The sequence below is a fragment of the Monopterus albus genome, unplaced genomic scaffold (genome assembly GCF_001952655.1).
Source record: "Monopterus albus unplaced genomic scaffold, M_albus_1.0 scaffold237.1, whole genome shotgun sequence".
Lineage (NCBI taxonomy): Eukaryota > Metazoa > Chordata > Actinopteri > Synbranchiformes > Synbranchidae > Monopterus > Monopterus albus.
This window is the reverse complement of record NW_018128117.1, coordinates 614,181-636,352: the sequence shown is the minus strand read 5'-3', so window position 1 is coordinate 636,352 and position 22,172 is coordinate 614,181. Positions and strand designations below refer to the sequence as shown.

Sequence of the window (22,172 nt, the reverse complement as noted above, 5' to 3'; positions counted from 1 at the left end):
CTGTTATTAAAAAGTTTTTCCAAGATCACCAAGTGAACCACAGAAAGAGTAGGGTGGCAAGATTTTTGTACTATAATGTTAATCAATACATTTATAATCCAAGGCCATTAGCTGCAGCCCTAAAGAGCTGAATCCATTGGCTTTTTTAGAAGATAGCAATCTCATTTGAGAGCAGATGTCTTTTCTGTTATGTGCTACAACACTTAGAGGCCACATGTAGTTTGGCAAACAGACAAGGAAAGTTTGATGCAAATGTGTGATACTGTGAAGAAAAACTAAATATGTTTTGGTTTTTCCCTCATTTCCCACTCTCTTCCTACCTCTCTCTCTCCAACACATGATGTCTGGGCAGAGACAAGCAGCAGAGAACGTGAGAATAAATCATCAGTATCAGGTAAATGTCGGCTTTTTCACAGCACGCTGAAAATGATCACAGTTTTCTGCTAGTGTGTATGAGAGAGAGTGTGTGTGTCTACAGTACTTGCATGGCTATAAACTGTGAGGACCAGTTTGAGTTTTACACCATAGGAGTGGGAACATTTTGGCCAGTCCTCACCTTCTGACACACCTTCAGAGGGCTGTTTAAGGATCAAGACTTGGTTTTAGGTTAGAAACAGGTTTATGTTGAGGATCAGGACTGGCTTTAGGCTTTTAGTTGTGATGAATTGGTTAATGGTCCACAGAATGCATTAGGTCAGTGAGTGTTCTCACAAAGATAGTATAGAGGTAGAAATGTGAGTGCATGTGTGTGTTCGTCAAAGACAGATCACATATTGTGTTTTTGACTGCCCTTATACACTTTCATTTTCAATCTGTCAGTAGAATGCTCTTTTCACATCTTCATTCAGTATCTAACAATTGCACTCGGTGAGATTTCCTATTCGTCCGTATCTGCAGTGGGCTATTGTAGTGTTTTTGAGGAGATGTAGCTTTAAATATGTTTTCCTTTATGCATATGTTTGTCATCGTCTTCATCTTTTTTGTATTAAAATTTGTTTCATCTGATATTTGAAGAAGATTTCATGTTCAAAGAAATGTATTTTTTCACTGTAGGAGGTACTAAGGAACTTGGTGAAACGTTATGTGGCTGCCATGATCAGAGATGCCAAGACAGAGGAAGGTCTGACTGAAGACAACTTCAAGGTAGGCTCAGGTATTATGGAGGACAAAAAGACTCAAAGTCCTCTAACCAGTGTTCGATATTAATAATATATTGGCATATGTGTCATGGGGGTTGCTCATAATGACACAGAGAATTATCACCCAAATGTACAATGAGAATGATGCTTTATAGCATCTTTTAGCTCATTGTTTTGATTTTCTGGCTCGCAGTTTAGCTGTTTTGATTCAATCAGTTATTTTCAGTAGAAAAAAACCCTAAAACCTATAACTCTAAAAATACCTGCTCAACACCAAACAGCAGACAGACACAGTTAGCCACTGCTGGTGAACATAGTGGAGCATTTAGCAACTGAAGAGTCAGATATTTCCCCCAAGAGTTGACAGAAACCAAAAAATGAGCTAAAAGGAGCAGTGAATATAGGGTTAACGTTCATCAGGTGGACACAAACAACTCTATGAATGATGTGGGTTTGTGTCTACCCTATGAGCTTACTTTTACTTTGTTCTCCCAGGAGCTGAAACAAGACATCTCCAGTTTTCGTTACGAGGTGATGGGTATGATGAAGACAGGGAAGCCTGCTCTACAGGGAGCAAAGGCCAGTGGGAGCTCAGTGGAGTCCACTCTTGTTTATCCTAATTCCTCTTTTAAGCTTTTTTCATGCCCTCAGAGCAGCCAGGTGAAAAGCAAACTCAACCGATTCAAAATGACAACGTCCATCCTCAAGCAGGGCTGTTCAGCATCACCCAGGCCACCTGAAGCCTCTACTGGTCTACCTAACGGAATCTTTTCCCTTGTCTCTGGTGAGAGCTCCAACGAAAGTTCAAACCAGAGGAGAAATTTCCCAAAAGAGTTTACTGACTTTGGCTTGTACCAGAAGCGCCACTGGGGTGGCAGTGAAACCACATCAGGCACAGGAGAGATTTCCAGAGGGATGTATTCTTTGTCAGAGACAGCAGGAGAGTCTGAGGTCTCAGACGCAGAGGAGCAAGACAAGGAGCGTGTAGCTAGAAGTAGCCATGAGAAAGAAACCTTAAAGGGAGAAAAGACAGAAGAAGCTGCAGTCAGTGAAGCAGTGAATGAGAATAGTGAGGCTTTGAACACCAACAGCAGCTTGGAGGAAGATGGGAAAATAGAAACCGAGGAAAAGAATGAAGAGAGTTTACCCTGCGTTGACTCAGACACTGATGGATGTTTATCTGGGACTTGCAGAGAAGAAGCGTGAGATGTGACGATACATGAACATAATCACAGGTCGCATAATGGAGGACTGAAGACAGAGACTGACAATCATGTCAAGTGTGGAAATTTTTCCAGTTATTACTAAACAGATTATCAGTTCTGATCCTACAAGACTCAGGGAGACCTTTGGTTTAAGTGTTTTAATATTAGCAGTGGAGATGCAGCAAAGGCAAATGGAGCTCTGTGTGAACATCGCCTAGATTTTTCATGTAATCTCTTCACTATAGATGATTGGAAAATCATAATTTTCTGAAATTTTTTTAGCCTCCTCTCTTTCCTTTGCCTTTATCTGACATCTTTTCAAGTATCCATCGTTTGTCCTTCATCGATTTCTACCTCTTTTCTTTTACTGTTTATCTCAACATTGCTTTCTCTCCTCATCCTTGTCTCACTAGAGCAATAGGTGTATTCTGTTTTAGACCTAACTTTCTGCCTTACACTGTCTGTTTAAGCACTTTACACACTTTACACTGGCATGGAGGATCTCAAAGCTGTGCCAAGCTTGGATCATGCAACAGCTCTGTCAATTGTTTTCTATGCAAAACGAGTATATTTAAAGGTGACAGTATTCTCGTATGTAGGGTAGAGCATGGCCGACTGACAATGAGCGAACATATACAGTACAATATGAACACGTATTTGAAGCAACATCTTATTCATGTTTGATTGTTCCTACTGAAAATAAACAGTTTTGAACAGAGTGATGTTTTTAACTGGTACTTTTAGATGTCATGTTTCGTTTGGATGAATGATGTTATAGAGATTTAAACACTGATCAAAAGATGTTAGATAGCTACTAACAGGTAAGTGTTTGTTTTTAAGTTATTTGTAGAAGCTGATTACTAATTCTGAAAAAAACCTTTTAGGTATTCAAAAGAAATATTATTTCCCCCTGAGGCTCCAAAGTAAAGCACCAGCATTTGCATTGATGGTACAAAGCTTCTAGCCTGTGGTTTTCAAGAAGAAGAATGAGGTTCAGGGCGGAGAGAAGCAAGAATTGTTTATTTTGACACAAAGATTGTATTTTTGCACATACATTTTAAAGTATGTCATATAAAAAAATCCAGAGCATATTGAACCATCTTTCAGAAGTTATTTAGTCATTTTTCATTTAACAGAATCTTCTGGACTCTGACATCTTCACCACATATTCCTCCCAGCTACATTTAACCTTTTACTTTATTTTGTGAAGATTTAAAAGACTGATGAAACTTTGTACAATGTATACTCAGTATATAATGATGTAAACATCATATCTCAAACTGGGGTTAAACTGGCTGAGCTCTAACAACAGTGAGATGATATATATGAAGATTTTTAAAGGAGAAACTGTTAAAAAGTGTGAAACCCAGGAGCTAGTGTCATATTATAGTGTTAGACCCAGCTCTGTACAGAATAATTAAATCAGGAGTCCGTTTTTCTTCTTTCTCCAACATTAATAGCTGAAATACATCTTCCATTAACTCAAACAGTAAGTCAAAGCAAATCCAAAGAATGGGATAATATTGTAAATGTGTCATTTACAGTATCTGCCAACAATTTTCCACTACTTCACTTTTTTTTCTACTTTAAATTTGGTCCAATTTCTGTAAATTAAGGTCTTAAAATGTAATGAGTAGTATCTAAATAGCAGCTTATCAGTTTTCTTTCTCCTTCTGGGAGACATCCAGAGAACCAAAGAATTTTTATTGAGATTCTTTAATGGGCGAAATAAAAGACGTTCTGTTGAAGACTGCATAATGCTGTTGTACTTTTTAAACCAGAAGCCAGGCAGACTGTTCACAAGCTGATGTACAAAAGCAAAATTGCATCGCCTGCCCTGTGTTCTCCTGCAGAATGGATGTTTTTGTTTTGTCTCTGAGCTGATTTGTCACTTTGTACTTCTCAGTGGTCTGCAATTTCTATCAGCAAACAATTGATCAAGCAATGGAAAGAGAGATGAAATAGTCAACCGATGATGAAATTGTGCTCCATGTGTGATCAAAAGGCTGCGCTGAAAGGCTTCTGGGGTTTGTGATGGATCCTCCAACTGCACTGTACCAGGTTGGTCACAGATGCAAAAACACATGAATAAATATGAAATGTTCAATCATTCTTATACCGTACACACTCACACGCATGCTTAAAGCTTGTATAGTAATGGTAGTATTATGTAATGGTTAGTTCAAAACGTTGATATGTGACTGAACCTCCTGGTTTCCCTTCAACACGTAAAATCACCTGAGGAAAAAGATCTATATTGTCTTGCTCTCACCTGCACATAGTCTTCTCTTTAGTGAACCACCTTCCCTCCAGCTTATTGCCCCCCCCCTCCTTCATGTTGTTTCATGTGGGCTTCTCAGGAATTTCTTTACTGCCGTCCTATCCCTGAGCACCAAGGACACCCTGTAGCACAGACTTTACTCTCTTCAATAAGTATTGTTTAATCATTTCAATAATTTTATTATTCTTTTTACAGTAGTGAAGTCTCTGTTCTTACCCCAAGTGCCCTGTGATATATGGCTGGAGTTATTAAAAAAAGAATTGCCCATTAAAGTCTATAAAAGAGTCAGTTATATCTATTTAATTTAAATGAAATTGATTGTTCAGATTGTGTGGAGGTTCTTTTTTGTAATATTATAATGGAGCTTTTGCTACTGCCCTTTGGAGCTTTTATGCCACTAGACGCCTTAATCTCAACTTTCGCTCTAAGCTCCTGCAGCAAATGCATGAACCAACACACATACACACACACACACACACACACACACACACACACACACACACAGTTGATGCAATCATTCATTATTATTCTAAGCATAACTCATAACTGTAAAATCTGAGAGGCCACAAAGTTCACAATCCATTTTTAAAATAAACATGGAGACTTGTTCACATGTGCAAAAGTGAACTCATTATTATTCTAAGCATAACTCATAATTGTAAAATCTGAGAGGCCACATAAAGTTCACAATCCATTTTTAAAATAATCATGGAGACTTGTTCACGTGCAAAAGTGAATAGGCACAAACTTTTTGTGTGCTCAAAACATACAAAAGTATGTAAATGCAAAGCTGATGTTCACTAGTCCTTGTGAGAGAAATGTGACCGAAACTTTTGTTTTTCCTGTTTTACACACTAATGTACTTTTTGAAAACTTTGTGTTATCCAAATTTCTGAAGTCTCACAGATGACTGTACCAATGAGTCCATCCCACTAGGGGGAGATGTCGGAGTTCCTGCTCTGTGCTTCTTCCCTCCTAATATCCCTCCATGGTCTGAGATCCAGATAATCATCTGCAGCCTGGAGTGAAAGTCCTGAGGGCAACAAGAAGGTGACATACAGGGTTCACACACACACACACACACACACCTATTAAAAGTTTGTCTTAGAGAGTAATCCATCATGCCAGGCAGGTGTTTGTATGTCCTGCAGGTCTCCGGGTACATGTGTAGCTTTTCATGTTCACAAGTCAAGACTGTACATGACAATGTCCAAGCTGCCTGTGTTAAGATGAATTTTCCCTTTGAAGCTGTATCAGATCTGGCTTCAACCGGGGAGACAGAGACAGCTGTGAGGAAAAGTTTGAACTGGGGAAAAGCTGCAATGAAAAACGATGAACATGACAGTAGGGAGGATGAAGGGAAAAGAGGTTAAGAGCACAAGTGGGAGTTCAGGGGAGGAAAGGTTGATAGAAATGATTAATCCACATCATAACAGTGATGAGATGATCCCAGGGGATGGATGATTAAAATATAGTCTGGCTCCTGTCAAGCATAGTGTAAAACATTTACACGGATTCTTACCATGAATCATTAGGTTTGATTTACAGCCTTACATTCTAGCACCTTAAAAGCATCTCACTCAGTTTAAGTATACATACTTGCTACCAAATGTCCCAAGGACACCACAGGTTTTGAGGTATGTTTACTGCCTGTGTGTATTGTGTGTATGTGTTTAGGTGTCAATGTGAAACATAAAAAAAACTAAAATAACCACAATATCTCTGTATTCATTTAAGTGTAGTTAAATTTAATGGTTTGTTTCTTTCAGCTGTGATGGGAAGTGTATCCCCAAAATGGTCCTTTAATCTTAGATGCATGAGTCAAGACCTCTGTCTTATCTGGTAGTTGGAAGACAAGAAGAAGAAGAAGAAGAAGAAGCTTTATTTTATTGTCATTGCAACATTGTGACATGTACAACGAAATTTTGCTTGGAGCCGAGGGCGCCGGGCCGCTGCGTGCATACGCGCCGCCATCACGGGCAACAAGCTGTTATTTTGAAGTGCAGAACAATGTAAATGTTGAGTTCCAGGGTGTCCTCGGTGCTCTGGGATGTGATGGCAGTAAAGAAATTCAGGAAACTCACAAGGAACAGCATAAGGGAGGGGAGACAATAAGTCAGAGCTGGAGGGAGGGTGTGTGGGGGTGAGAGTAAGGCCTGATGATATGGAAAAGATAGTGAGGGAGTATAAAGAGAGTGGGTGTGTGTTAGAGGGAGAGACTTGTTGGTATAAAAGCTCCCTCTTTCAGGGACGCTCCCATATCTGGTGTGCATTTTTGCAGGGGTACACTTGTGTGTGTGTGTGCATGTGTGTGTTTGTGCCCTTGCAGTATAAAGGACTGATAACTCCCTAGGATGCATCATCTGTTTGTGGTGACCTTAGTGCTGGTGGCACTCTGCTCCCTAGGGACTGTGGATTCTTCAGCTTATGACAAGATAGTCACCCACAGTCGCATACGAGGCAGGAATCAAGGGTAAGGACCCTCGAATGTGGTGGGGAGGGGAGAAATAGAGAAATGAGAGACTGTGTGAACAGGGAGAGAGTTGACTTGCCAAATTTAAAGAAGTGTAAGAGTTATTGACTTGTTTTCAGTGTTTAATTGTTACTAATTTTGATCAAATTGCTTGTACTTGTCTGCAGATATATAATATAAGTTGCAAGCTGGTAGATATGCACCTATGTGAAATGATGTCATATTTTTTTATTTGTACCATATTTGAAGGTGGTTTTAAATCTCAGAGCACTAGATCATTATCTGACTGGTCTGCTACATTGATGAAAATATTGATTCAAGCCATAAAATTAAATTCAGTATAATCTCTCTGATTCTTTCTCTCTTCTGCTTTAAATAATGTATTAACTTGTCCAGTTGTTTGAAATTAACTCTGGCTTTTTAAAGGACTTTCACTGTTTTCTGAAATGAATTGATATTAAGAAAATGTCATTTGACATAAGAAGGGTACAAAGTATAACCTTCCTTGAAATCTGTTTTTGTTTTTGGCAAGAAACACTGTGCCTAAACTTTGGTTAGTGTGAATGACATCTTCTCTTCACCTGCATGCACCACTCCCTGTTTCCTACCCTCACTCAACAACTCTCCTCTCCGCCCTTCTCGTCTCATCCTTTCTTCTTTACCTTACCTGTCTTTCTCCCCTCCCCTCTTCCACATTCAAACATACCCACATTCTGCCCTTCTCACTTTCTTTGTCTCTTCTTGTCACCCTCTCCTCCTCGATTCCTCCCCTCACAGACCCAATGTGTGCGCTCTGCAGCAGGTCATGAACACCAAGAAGAAGTATTTCAGCATATGTAGGAACTGGGTTAAACGCTCCATCTGTGGCGAGAAGACGTAAGTCTTTACCAAAAGTTTGGATGGATTAAATTTCATGTTTTTATTTGATTTATTTATTTGTTTCATTTACATGGGACCCAACTGGCCTTCACCAGTGTACAAACCACTCCCAGTTTCTACATACCCTGCCGACAGACAACAATTAGGACATTTCACCTGATAGTACTGTAATATATTTCTGCAGGTGGGGAGCTCCATTGATGTATTCAGACTAAATTATCCCTTATTTTTTAACAAGTCACATAAACATCAAGCACTCAACATGTTTGTTCATGTGAAAGCATTCCACACCTGTCATAACCACCTCAACCGGTATCTGGTCTGGTCAGTGGTTCAAACAGCAGAGGTCAATAATGATCCCAGCTGCCTGGACCTTCAAGGTTTACTCAGGTTTTTCTTTTTGCTTTTGTCTTAAGCCATCTGACTATGTAGCTGTCTCACTTTTCTCTTTGAACCTTCACAAAAGAATATACATGGTTCGTGGTGATGGTTAAGATTTACACAACACAGCATTTTTTTAAAAATGTGAGAAATTTCTGAAGCATACAAACAGAGAAGACCCTATATACCACCTGTTTTTCATAGCATTTTAAGTCAATATATTTTCTCTTGACAACTGAATTGCAAACTCTCATTTTTCTACTCATGGTTCCTCTATATGAACAGAGCTGCCATGACTTTCTCTCTCTTTGTCCTCATCCACCCTTCCCCTTCCTTCACAAGCCTGAGCTTGCTGAGTAGCCTGCGGGCTGGGGGTTCACTCTGCTGTAGACATGCTCATGTTGTGCATTGTGCTCAACAGTGATTGATGCCCACTTCCCCTCGTGCATGTTTCAGTTGCTCAGGGAATAATCTGTTGATATGCTTTTCCTAACCAGATTTGGGTTTTGAAGGGTATTGAGAACTTGTGCTGTGTGTGTGTGTGTGTGTGTGTGTGTGTATATACAGTGCAAAGTGTATGTGTCTGATACTGACTTCTGAAATCATTGTACTTATTTATTTGAGGCAACTTATCAAGCTTGCGCTGAGTGAAACTGCTGCTATGATCTCTTTAAAATCATTGGTTTAACTGGAGATTTATGTTTAAGAATTTAGCAGTTGACTATAAAAATACTTTTTGGTTGTTGAAAAATATAAGAATGAAGATGTTAATAAGCTGAAAATGTGGGTTACTGTGCCAGCAAAAAGTTGAATTCATGTATGTTTTAGATTGTTGGGTTTCTGGAGGGCTTTACTATCAAAAAGCATGTTGTTGATGGATTTAAGTGAGTATAATATTTTCTTTCCTTTGCAGAATAAATAACGTGTGTAAAGTGAGGAAGTGTGTGGAATATAGCTGCTGAGCTGTTGATGGAGTGTAAGGCTCGGCTGGTGCTTTACTGCCTTTTATGAGAGTGATGTAGTGCCTGATCCTTCTGCTTACTCGCTATTATGTACACGCACAAAGAAGAACATGCATGCACACATACACGTCTTCTTTTAGTCACACAATCAGTTGTAACATCTACTGCTGTGTGACAAAATGAGAAGGTGAGAGGGAGAATGGATAAAGAGGAACCGAGTCCAGTTAAAGGTTTTTTGTGAGTTTTTCTTATCCGATTCGAGACTGTCATGCTTGAGAAACAAAAATTATTTGTAAATAAAACCGAAATGTGAATTGTTCATCTACATGTTTGACCTTTAGCAAGAATGTGCATTAATCAAATACAGTGTATATATATATTAAAAAATAATCAAAATTTCAATTTACAACACCAAGGAAATAAAACTGAACATCAACATTTGTAAAATGACAAAGCAAAGAAAATTAGTAGCTTGCCTCCCTGTCTTCCTCTGTCTGTGGTCACAGTGAGAACATTGTTCTACAGCAGTGGAGGAAATCCACCCAGCTGTCATTGACTGTTGGATTTGGTGTCGATGAGAAAAGGAACAGGAGGTTTGGGTCTGCATTAAGACTGTTTGGCTATTTGGCTGTTGCAGTGTTCAGACAGCTACACCACACTGTTCATACATTGGCCTGGTGCAACAGTCGAAGTAACACCTGTACTGAATCTCTTAGAAACCAACTATTAAAAAGAACAAATTACATTTACATGTATGTGTATTCAACTTGCACTGTGTTTTTCTAAGTATCTACCATGTAGTTAAACAATACATGAGGGAGCTCTTAATGCCTTAACTTCCACAAAGAACTCTTGAAGTGAGCTGCTGGAGGTTCAGGTGGAAGCAATTTTCTCTGTGTTGTAATATGCTGTAGGTGAGAAACACAGCATGGAGGGAGTAGAGGACATGTGCTCACTGCCAAATCAGGTTTATTTATGGCTAGAAAAATAAGGCCATAATAATGTCAGAGAAGTGGTACAGCTACAGTATGTTAACTTAGTTTACAGTAAGTTCACTCCCATGCAAGTATAAAAAAGAAAATGTTGGCACAGTGCTCAGGAAGCCACTAGCACTGAAGAGAAAAAAGGCAACTGATAATTGTTGGTTACATAGCGGGAAAGAAATGGCTATGCTCTTATCTGATGCCATGTTTCTGTGAGTGTTTTGTATGAGTCTGCTCCTCTGCTCATCTGGGATCCACACTGCGGTGCTGCTGCCAGAGGCCTGGCTGCAGTGTGCTGGTTAGTTCTGTACCTGGTCTGTAATGCATCCTGTCGGTGTGCAGACAGGGAGCGCTAACTTCATACTGTACTTTCAGCCAGCAGTGCGTGAATCTTTTACATTGTATCAAAGTTAGTGTCAAAGCATGTAATGATTGCTCTGTAAGCAGCATGGCTGTGCGCGCTAAAACAACATATTCATAACATTGAGCACACACATTTCCATAAGTACACCATTACTGATTGAAGTGGAATAGAGCTTTATGTTTGCAACATGAGTCATTTTAGGGAGTTGAAAGGAGAAAGTGAATGAAGTTGCTTTGCTTTGAGGAAGTGCTTTGCTTTTGCATAATAAGTAATAAACAATGAGTTAATTTCTGAATGGAATAGTTATTGTTCTGGACATGGAGTTCCTGTAGAAACTCTGTATTTTTGCTAGAAAACAGAGAGCAGGAAATCTTAAAACACGAATGAAGGGACTGTGTAATAAGCTTAGAGCAAACCTCTTTTACAGACTCACTGAACGCCCCAACTGGAAACCATAAAATGCTTTCTGTTAAATCCCAATTCATTTTATTCCATCATTCAGGAACTCCATGTGTCTTTGCTAGTGGATCATCGGCGAGCGTTCAGTGTTGAAGATGTGTGTTAGCTTGGGATAAGTTAATTATAGTTAATTTTCAGAAAGAATTTACTTGAAAAAAGTAATTAATTCCTCCGTTAAACCTAAATTTTATGGAATATTAATATCCACGGTCAGTGCTCTCACACCTCATACTGTCATTCATAATGCAATGAAGAGCAAGTTGGCTTCTTGTAAACCTTATGGTTGATTGAACAGTACGAGTCATATGAGCAGCATTAAGTGTCTCGACTAGGGTAGAAGTGCTCCTTAATATATTTTTCTCAACAATAATTTGGAAAGGACAAAACAGTTTGGAGCTGTAGCACTAGAGGTAATGCACTGCACAGCTTCTCAGTGTAATTGTCTTTTTTCATTTGCTGAGTTTGTTGCTGTTGCACGAGATATTGGAAATGTTTGCTGTTTCACTTCAGTCTCAGTCTTGTCAAGTTTTGTGTGTGTGTGTGTGTGATTGCTCTGCTGGAAGTTGTGCACTCTGCCATATTTCCTATGGAAGCACTTAATTTTTTGGATGTTTTCTTACACCATCACTGCTTCTGATCAAACGTTCACATATACTTTACCCAGGTATAGACTTGTTATTTGGTGAGTAAGATTCCTTCTTTGAACAACCTTCCTCTCCTGTCTCAAGTGTCTTGACTGCTTCCAATCCAATCACAGCTCTAATGGATATTGCAGAACCACAGAAATAATTCACTTTTACATTCTGCACATTTTCATGATACTCTTAATCACTCACAGGTCTGACATGTTTGTGCTCTTTTTTTTGGCAGCGTGGTCCTATATGAGTGCTGTCCTGGGTACATGAAGCTGGAGGGCATGAGAGGATGTCCTGCAGGTAGGTGGCTCACACCACAGGCTCCATCTGGTGTGATAATATATTTTTTTTTTTTTTGTAGCAACCATTTCATGTTAATGTTGATTCAAAGTTTGAATTCATTTGTGTCACCAATAAGCCTGTATCTGAGCATGATCAGTTGTTCTGCTCTCTACCCTAGTGGCTCCCATTGACCACGTGTATGGTACGCTCGGGTTTGTAAAGGCCACGACCACACAGCAATACTCTGACATGTCCAAGATGAGAGAGGAAATTGAAGGAAAAGGCTCCTTCACGATGTTTGCACCTAGCAATGAAGCCTGGGATCTGCTGGACCCAGTGAGTAGAATGGAGGTTTAAAACTTTACTAGAGGAACACAAAATAAATACTATTACTCACACAGTTAGTATGCTAATGTTTTGACTTCTCCAGGCCCTACGAGCTGCTCTGCTGAGCAACGTGAACATTGAACTGTACAACACTCTTCAGTTCCACATGGTGAACCATCGTCTTCTGACTAAAGACATGAAGAATGGCATGACTCTAACTTCCATGTACAACAACGATAGGATCTTCATCAATCACTATCCAAATGGGGTCAGTTTAACCACAGTGAAAAAGTGGATTAGATCACAAGGATGCATGACTGAATAATGTTGATAAATGACTTCTGACCCCATTGATTAACTTTGGCTTAATATAAAATTTCCTCTCTCTGAAGATTGTGACAGTGAACTGTGCCAGGATTATCGTAGGTAACCAGGTGGCCACAAACGGTGTGGTGCATGTCATTGACCGGGTCATCGCATCAGAGGGCAAAACCATTCTGGATGTTTTGTCGACCCACGACAAACTCTCCTCCTTCTTTGTATGTAAACCTCGCAGCATTCAATGCAGATTGCATTATAAAGACAACATTACAATTAACTAATGGAGCTAATGTAGAAGGTGTCAAAAATACAGTAGTATCAAAAACAGTATCTTTTGGAACCTCAAGATTTCTAGCAAAAAGTTTGATCCAGTCTAATGTTACATATATGACACACATGGTCATGTCTTGTTTCCCAGTCTGTGGCGTTGGATTCTGGTATAATGGGCAAGCTGGGCCAGCCGGGTCACTATACTCTGTTTGCTCCCACTAACAAAGTCTTTGAAAAATTCAGCCCAGACTACCTGGAGCGTATTTTGACTGTTAGGGCTATTACAGAAGGTATGTTGCATGTTTGATACACTCATGATGACAGAAACTACTAGCATACCAGTACAGTGCAAGGCTGATTGCGTTTGAATTTTAGTTTGGAAGGGCTTTTCATGTTGCAGTTGTATTACTTTTGCAGGCCAGTTTTGCTTAGTTTGACAGTTGCTGTCAGTCAGAGGTGTAATCCTATATCTAAATGTTGACAGAAGTGCCTAAACATTTTAAAAGTGCGGAAGGAATGTGTGTGCGCGTGTGTGTATGCTGAGTAATGATTGCAACTGTAAAGGTTACAAAAATAACTACAGGCAAACCCCAAAGTCTGTAACAACAGACAGTTAAATCTGATCATCTACTTGTATGCAATTCTCTGTGTCGCTCTCTCAGACTTTTCTCATGCCACCTTTTTTTATCCCATCAGCCATGCTGAACTTCCACCTGTTGAACAGTGTCCAGTGTTCAGAAGCAATCATGGCAGGGTCAACGTATGAGACCGCAGAGGGCAGCACCATAGAGATCGGCTGTGATGGCGACAGTCTGACTGTCAATGGCATCAAGATGGTGCTGGAGAAGGACATTGTCACCACCAATGGTGTCATCCACATCATTGACCAGCTGCTCATCCCTGAATCGGGTAAAGCACATCTTGAGTATTGATCCAGCAAAAACAAACTACTCAAATTATTTGGCTATGTCATTTTTTTTCCTGTGATTGTCAATGTTTATGTGATTCATATCAGCCAAGGAAGTGAAGGAGCTGATGGGAAACTCCCAGAGCATGTTCAGTGACATGATGTCCACGCTAGGCTTAGCTGCTGAGATGGGTTCGGATACGAATTACACACTCCTTGCTCCTGTCAATGCTGCCTTCACTAGTGAGTTCATCTTTAAACACATTTTATGGACAGCACAGAAGCACAGTGGTTTACTAAAAAAAAAAAATTTAAATTAAAAAAAGGCGTTGCACAGTGTAATGGAAACACCACATTTTGTCATTTACAGAAGATAGATATAACAGAAATAATGAGATCACTTATCAGAACTGGCTTCTAATATTACGTGTCATTTTAAATCTGGGACTTCTCTCTGTTTATTAGCCAAGGTGATGTCAACAGACCAAAGCCTGCTGAAGACCATTCTGGAAAACCACATCCTGAGGGTGAAAGTTACACTGAACGAGCTCTACAATGGACAGCTGCTGGAAACACTGGCTGGCAAACTGCTCAGAGTTTTCATTTACCGCACTGTGAGAACCACGTGCTTGTGTTCTTTGGTTGTGTGTGTGTATTACTTCATCAGAGAATCAAATAAGGAGCAGGAAGAAAGATAAATAAGAGGTGATGGAAAAACAACTGAGAACATCAGCTTCCATGCTGAAAATGTGAAGGCCTTTACCAGGCCACTAACCAGGTGTTAACATTAAGTCTTTCAACTGTAAACGAATGCAATAAAACAGCTAATTATTCCAGCTCTTTGCAAGATGAAGTGCTGGTGCTCTGGTGATTGGGCTATTAGAATCAGATGGCTTTACACCTGTAATTCTCTCAGTGTCTCTGTTTTGTTAGGCTGTATGCATAGAAAATGCATGTATGGTGCGTGGCAGTAAGGTGGGAAGCAATGGCGCCCTCCATCCTATGGAGACCCTCATCATGCCAGCAGAGAAAACAGTCTACCAGATCCTGGTTGCTGATGGACGTTTCAAGTAATAACCAAATCTTGTAACTGACATTAGCAAATCAATTTACTGACATTTAGATGCAACTCACTCTCAGTCAGTTAGGGAATGAAACGAAATTCAACGTGCCATTATAAATACAGCTGTCCTTTCCATGGTGGAAAGTGTAGATGTGATGCTCTGAGTGAAAGCAGCAGTTCAATGTGACAATGGATGTGGTAAGAAGAAAAAATAGAGTTAAAAGTACCTACTTTTTATTTTCTGTTTCTGGCTTAGAACATCATCAACATTCTTATTTCTGTGAATTGAAAAGTGGAGAAAGTTAGCCTGTGTGTTGCTCTGGAGATTTCACTTCATTTCACTGCTATAGTCCTGTGTTCACTGTGTGAACCGCTGACTATCTTCTTTAAATGAATGCAGGATTTTCCTGTCACTGATGGAGACGGCGGGTCTGACTGATATGCTGAAGCAGAAAGGTTCCTACACCATCTTTGCACCAACTGATGATGCCTTTGTTGACCTCAGTAAAGAAGACCTTGCTCTGCTCAAAAGTAAGTGAAATGAACACATACCCACATCTGTACATTTCCCTTTTGGGGAATTCTGGGGGATTTCTGTCAAGCTTGTTCTGCTATAAAGTTATTATAAATCATGTTTGTCTCATGTTGTTATTGTCAGGTGATGTGATTGCTTTGAGAACCATTCTGCTGTATCACTTCAGTAACGGCATCTTCATCAATGGAGGATTAGAAAGAGGAGTTACCAATCTGCTCAAAACCCTCCAGGGCAACAACCTGCAAGTTTTGTCTGTATGTAAAATCAGTCATCATTTAAGTGTGTTTTTGTCCTCAGAATCAAAGAGGTGGAGCTTATTTCCTGGATCTTTCTACATATCATTAAACTATCAAAGAAAATACTTTTTTTCTGGAGTGGTAAAATGTGTAGTTGGCTGACAGCTAGATTTCAATTCCTGCCCATTTAAGATTGAAAAGGGCATTCTGGGAAAAGAAACAAAGGGGGCAATAATCAAGGGGTTTATTCATCCTTTAAGACTGCATTTGTATTATGTAATTAACTTTTAAATGATCCCAATTAAACACACACTTTTTATCTTTTCTCAGAGCGCTGTTCTGTACTCATGTTCTTCACATTCTCATTTAAACACTAGCATCACAGAGCCAGTACTAACCTGTTACTTCAAAGCTGGATAACTCTGGAGAATGGCCAGAAGCAATAGGCTACAGTCAGGCTTCCCGTCGTTTCCGTCAACACCCACTCCTGGTATTCATCCACCACGCCCACCTCTATTTTGATACCCTCCACCTGCTATCTTGTTTAGATGGGTGAGAGGTGGGAGAGAGGAAACACAAAAGAGGGGAAAGTTATCCTCCACTAAACTCAGAATGTTCACCTTCAGTCACATCCATGGAGACAGTTGCATTGCCAGACATTAATCATAAATGGAATTTCCTGATCTTTCTTACAACAATGAAGCACACTGCCTGGGATTTCTGTTAAGTCTGACCTGATTACAAACCCTCCCATGTCAAAACATCAGGAAAATGTGTAAATGCACGTCTTAGGGAGTGTAAAATTACAGTAACTGTTTCATACAACATTATTTTTATGCAGCAGTTGATGTAATTGGAAAAAAAAAGATTTTGTTATTGATAACCACACACTGAAAAATAGATATGCATTCAGTGTTTCTCTGTTATTCCCAGGTCAACAACTCTATTCATGTCAACTCTGTGGACATTCCAAACAGTGACCTCATGGCAACAAATGGCGTGATCCATGTAGTGAAGAATGTTCTCTACCCTGCAAGTGAGAACAGCGGACATTTCCATACATTTATGCAGGGTTTGAAATACACCAGGATTTTGCTGATCTGACACCAAATGCATGTACAAATAACTACACATGCTTTCATGTGTTATACATGAAAGCACCGGCATGAGCCATGATTAAAGAAACCTGCACATGTTCTGTTGGACTATGACTGTGAAACTACTGTGTATTTCAATTTGTGATCGAAGTTATAATGACTATGTAAAATTTTCACTCTGTGCTGGGATGGATTGTGTTAAGTTGTTTTGATGATGTATATTACTGACAGACCTGCCTGTGGGCCGCCAGGACCTCCTGGTACTCCTGAAGAAACTGATTAAGTACATCCATATAAAGGTATAGAAAGAGAAAACACACATTTGTTAATACATTGTGTACTCCTTAAATGTTCAGCTTTGTGTATATTTCGCCTTATACTTTGCATTCTGTTATGCTTTGTGTTTTTTAGTTTGTTCCTGGATTTTCCTATGTTGAGATCCCTCTCACTTTCATCAGTAAGTTTCTTTAGAGCCAGTATAACAGTATGTATTTATGTATATCATTACATCTGCAAGAGTTTAAAACTAAATGTGTTACTTCACAGAGACAGTCACCACAACTAGTCATTTTGAAACAGGTAAGACCACTGTTTTGGTCAGAGAATTAATTTATCATCATTGTTGAATATGAAAAGCATGACTGCCTCTGAATCTAACTAATCTGTTCTGCTCTAAAGTACAGTATATATCGTCACTCTGAAGCCTCATCCCTGGTCTCTCTTTGCCGTTCCACTGATTATTCATTCTCACTATTGCTCAAGTCCAATTGGACCCCTTGATATATTTCATCATCTCCTTTAGGGATGCAGTAAATTATACTGTCAAAACATTATGGTCAGAGAACGTTTTTGGATGTTGTTCAGTCAGCTGGGATAAGTCCAGTGCATTTCCACACAGATGGGAGCATGCCTTGATGTATTAGGTAACAGGAGAGATGAAGTAAGACTCTTCACAGATGACTGGGCACATTAAATGAACTACAGAACTGAATATCTGGACCTCTAGGGGATTACATTTTTAAAGGTTGCAAATTAATGCTACATATTTACAGAAATATGAATGTTACACTTGATAAAATGGTTCAGATTTTCTATTTTCTACCATCTACCATTTCTTTTTTTGCCATTGTTTTAATATGCCCTTTTTCTCTTCTCTTACTAATGAATGAGAAAAAAACTGTTCTTTGAATTGCTTTTCCTTCTCTTACTAATGAATGAGAAAAAAATAACTGTTCTTTGAATTGCTTTTTGTTAGTGAGTGCAAGTAGGCTCAGAAGTCAAACCACTGACTACTGCCTAAGAGATTGGCAGAGTGATTGGCAAACATACAAAAGGGAATGGCAGATTTTTAGATGCATCATTTATTATGCACTTTTATGTAAGACTGAGTAAACGGGGGTTCTAAAGGTACAGAAACCTTTTGTGATATTCTAGGGTAAGATATATGTATGAGTTAATCTTATTGAACAGGATGAGTAAATCAAAAATCTCTTAATTATCTAGTTTGAAAGACAGACAGTATTCTGGCTCTGATCAACAGACTAGGCCACATAGGAAATGTCCCCAGGCCAAAGATTAGAGGCCCTCTGATACAAACGCACATCTGTCAGCTTCCAGCACTTTAGGGCTCACATACATATTGTCACACCAAAAAAAGAAGTCATCAATCAAAAGCAGAAAACATAAAATATTCTTCCTGGCTGTGATTTCTATTGAAGCTGATTCAAAAAAGATTTGTAAAATTTGTGTGTGTGTGTGTGTCCCCAAATGATAATTTAATCATTGGGTTCAAATCCTTTCATTTAAAATGTGTTCTTTGTTTGTATCATTTTCAAACCAGTAGTCAAACACTGAAACTTGGAAAGTTGTATGAAGTACAAGCATGTCTGACAGAGGGTAATGTGATGCTTCAGAATCAGCAAACAGGAGAAAATTAAATCTGAGTGGTTCACTGGACCATGCAGTTATTTAACCCTCTCTTTTTTCACCATGGTATCTAATATCCTACACAGAGTGGCCTTTGTTTTCTTCTGCATGCTTTGTGATTACCTCACATACTGTACCTCCTTCTCTGCTCATAACAGAAACTAAATAGGAGTGTTTTAAAGGTGTATTGTTCTTAAGGGATGCTCGTGTTACATCTCTCTCTCTCTCTCTTTCTCTTTTTCTCTCTCTCTGCAGTCCCTAATGTAACAAAAGTGATCAGAGTCATTGAGGGAGAATCATCTCTTACAAAAGTGACTAGGGTCATTGAAGGAGAACCATCTCTCACAAAAGTGACTAGGGTCATTGAAGGAGAACCATCTCTCAGAAAAGTGACTAGGGTCATTGAGGCTGAACCCACCCTAACCAAGGTTACCAGGGTCATTGAGAAGGAGCCTTCTATGACCAAGGTTACAAGAGTTATCAAGGGTAAGTTCATCATTCATGTGCACATAATGAGTTAAATGTTCAAATCTGGACTTCACAAAGATTTGTAAATTTGAGGACAATATGTTTTAATACAGGCGGAGAGTTTGATGAAGATGGACAGAAAATTAGAGGTTAGTTTCTGTAACACATTTTACTCCCTTGTGGAGCATGTAAGTCTTAATCTAACAACGTTTGTGTTTCTTCTGACAGCTCTTTTAACAAATGCATTCCAAGTCCTGTTCACTTTATTGAGCATCATCATCTGATGAGAATTTCACTTCACCTTACATTTCACATTTCCCTGGTGATAATCAGTTAAATCATCTGACATATCATGTTCATGGTGTGCACCATTTTAACCTTAAAGGGACTTTTTATAAAAGATTTGTTAATTTTTTAATTTTAAAGGTTTTGTAAGTCAATACCAGTTTGCTAATTAGTACTTTCAGGCTTGTTTCAGTAACTATTCCTACTTTGTGGTGCAGTATACATTCATTTACAAATATACCTACATAATTTTTATGTTTCTATAGGAAGGGTGTCATTATTTACAGCCTATAAGCACAAGTAGCTGCGTAAAGATATAGCCAAGCTTTTGGACATGTTCTTCTACTGCTGCATCATGATCTGGATGTCTGCCTATCACTTATGCATCTAACTTAATCTCTTCCTCAGTGTTCTTGTCTCTGAAGCATGAATCCCATCTTAACCCATGTTCTGTCATATATAACTATGATGTATGTGTATGAGCAGTGTACAGATTATACGAGTAACATGCAATTTTGGGTTGTCCAACCAGGGCTATTGGTGTTGAGTGCAGGGGCAGCTAGGCAACCTTTAATCCCGTTTCTCCTACAGCTGCTTCACTGTTGTCTTGCAAACCTGAGCTAATAATAATTAGCTGGCTTTCTGTGATCTGAGCATCCTCTGCACACCTGTATTTCATGTGACTAAACCCATATATCATATTTTATTTGAGGGTCCTATTGTTCTGTATTTTTGATATAAGTTTTGTTTGGAACATTTGGACACAGACTTGTCTAAGATCACCACCATTCATGGAGACCCAAGTCTGTCGGTGGAAGAGGAAACGGACAGAATTTCTAAAATTATTCAAGGTGAGTAGTCATAACTGCAGATCTGCACAGATTTTATGTATGTGGGGGTCGCAAATGCAGTATTTGACATTGTTATCTCTTCATTTCACAGATAAGAACAGATTCGCCGCTGCCAGGAAAGCTCCAGGTAAGAGCATATTTAGTCAGTGATGCATTCATCAGCACCACTGATGGACTGCACTAAAAGAGTTGGCCAAAAAACACATAATCACTGCTGGAAAGTACGCATAACAAAAGTCAGCTATCTAGCCACAAATTGTCATAGTTAGATTTTCCTATTGTTTTTACTTTCCATTATCTACCTCGGAATCCATCCAACAATTCTTCATGTTTCATATCTTTCCTTTTGTTTTGATGTTTTCTTTTGCCTTTGTATTCATTCACACCTCTTGTTCCCACTATTAACTCTGTCTCCTCTGTTACAGTTGGAATGAGGAGGAGAACAAGACTGGTCAGGCGCCGTCACAAGCCAAGGGAGTGAAAACATCCTGGGGCTCGTCACAGAGACTGAACGCATCTCCAGTGCTCCTGGTCGAATGCTGGAGGAATAAAAAAAAAAGCTATAGATCAATAAGGGAAAAATCAATTTAGCTATTTCTTTGTCCATACCAAGGACTATTCCATCTGGACCATACTGTGTATGAAAGACATAGTGTGTAATAGCAATGCAATGACATTTAGACATTAGAATACCCTTCATATAGGTAATGTAATTGTGCAAGGGAAATATTAATTTGTATTGTGCGGTAGATGTTGTGCAAGGTGAGATGTATTCTACCACTGAGAGATTTTTTTAAAAGGTTTTTTTTTTTGTTGTTTGTTTTTCATGTCACTTTGTAAACAGATGGCTTAGGAAGATGATTTTATGCATTTCATTCTGATACATGAATACAGCAAAACAGTGTCAAACTGTGTTTTGCTACCATTAGATGCTGTATCTCTGTAAATTATCACAGAATAATTAAAAAAACACTACATTTTTACACAGTTTTCAGTCATTTTTTTACACCTTACACAACTGGTTTTGTTATGATTTAGTCCCCCTCACCAGGAGGGTGAGGGAGAACTGAGGTAGGACTCAATAGTGCACACCCAGGTGCTAGTAAAAAAAAAAACAAAAAAAGGGAGGTTTAATGGAAAAAAAAACACAAACAAGATAACAGAGTCAACGTAGAGCACAATAACCAGGGTAGGGCAGGGATGGCTGAGGAGACTAGGACGAGCAGATGAGTAGGAGGATTGCAGGAAACAGGAGAGTAGAGGACCAGGACAAGGCAGGTGAGTAGACAGGAGAACTGCGACAGGTGAGATGACAGGAGGGACAAAGAAACGAGAAGACAGGATTGATGTAGCGCTCGCTGAAGCACTAGCCGTCCGGTACCCATGGCTGGGAAAATCACCGTCAGGTACTCATGGCTAGGGAAGTTTGCCAGAGGTAATCACAGGCCCAAATAACAAAGACAAAAGGTCCCAAAAACAGAGTATGCAGTCTCACAAAAGGCTAAAAACCATGTACAGAGTCCAAAAGAAAAGGCAGGGACACCCAAGGTGACCCATGTGTACCAGGCAGGGGCGAAGAAGGGCAGTTCATGAGGACGACTTAGTCGTCAGGCCTGAAAGCGTAGCGGCCGTTCAGGAGGATGACCCCGGCGCCAGGCTTGAGAGCATAGACACCATTCGGGAGGATGACCCCGGCGCCAGGCTTGAGAGTGTAGACGCCGTTCAGGAGGGACGGAAGGAACGGTGGCCGTGGTGGCTGATGGAGGAGAACCGATGGGGTGCTGAGCTGCAGAGTTGATGCAGCTCCAATGGAGGACACACAGGCGGGGGCCGGGATGACGGT

The 22,172-nt window shown here is 39.6% G+C and overlaps 2 protein-coding genes across 7 annotated transcripts in view; both read left to right on the top strand.

The window, feature by feature from the left end:
* LOC109971893 (short transient receptor potential channel 4) overlaps positions 1 to 3,063 on the top strand; it is a 67,317-nt gene extending 64,254 nt beyond the window's left edge. For all 6 annotated transcript variants that reach the window (XM_020620450.1, XM_020620454.1, XM_020620449.1 and 3 more), the window contains 3 exons: positions 353 to 394; positions 1,054 to 1,143; positions 1,635 to 3,063. In XM_020620450.1, the coding sequence (XP_020476106.1) occupies positions 353 to 394; positions 1,054 to 1,143; positions 1,635 to 2,345 (843 nt within the window). In that variant the 3' untranslated portion in view covers positions 2,346 to 3,063. The remainder of the gene's footprint in view (positions 1 to 352; positions 395 to 1,053; positions 1,144 to 1,634) is intronic.
* A 3,737-nt stretch (positions 3,064 to 6,800) lies between these two features.
* Positions 6,801 to 21,312, top strand: LOC109971895 (periostin). The gene is made up of 22 exons (XM_020620459.1): positions 6,801 to 7,098; positions 7,876 to 7,974; positions 11,997 to 12,061; positions 12,222 to 12,379; positions 12,474 to 12,638; positions 12,763 to 12,909; positions 13,110 to 13,251; positions 13,658 to 13,870; positions 13,977 to 14,111; positions 14,334 to 14,482; positions 14,802 to 14,938; positions 15,332 to 15,462; positions 15,590 to 15,720; positions 16,636 to 16,738; positions 17,031 to 17,098; positions 17,211 to 17,256; positions 17,346 to 17,378; positions 18,981 to 19,211; positions 19,307 to 19,342; positions 20,246 to 20,329; positions 20,421 to 20,456; positions 20,755 to 21,312. The coding sequence occupies exons 1-22, from the start codon at positions 6,980 to 6,982 to the stop codon at positions 20,808 to 20,810; spliced, it is 2,484 nt and encodes an 827-aa protein (XP_020476115.1). The 5' UTR covers positions 6,801 to 6,979; the 3' UTR covers positions 20,811 to 21,312.
* Positions 21,313 to 22,172: the final 860 nt, after the last annotated feature.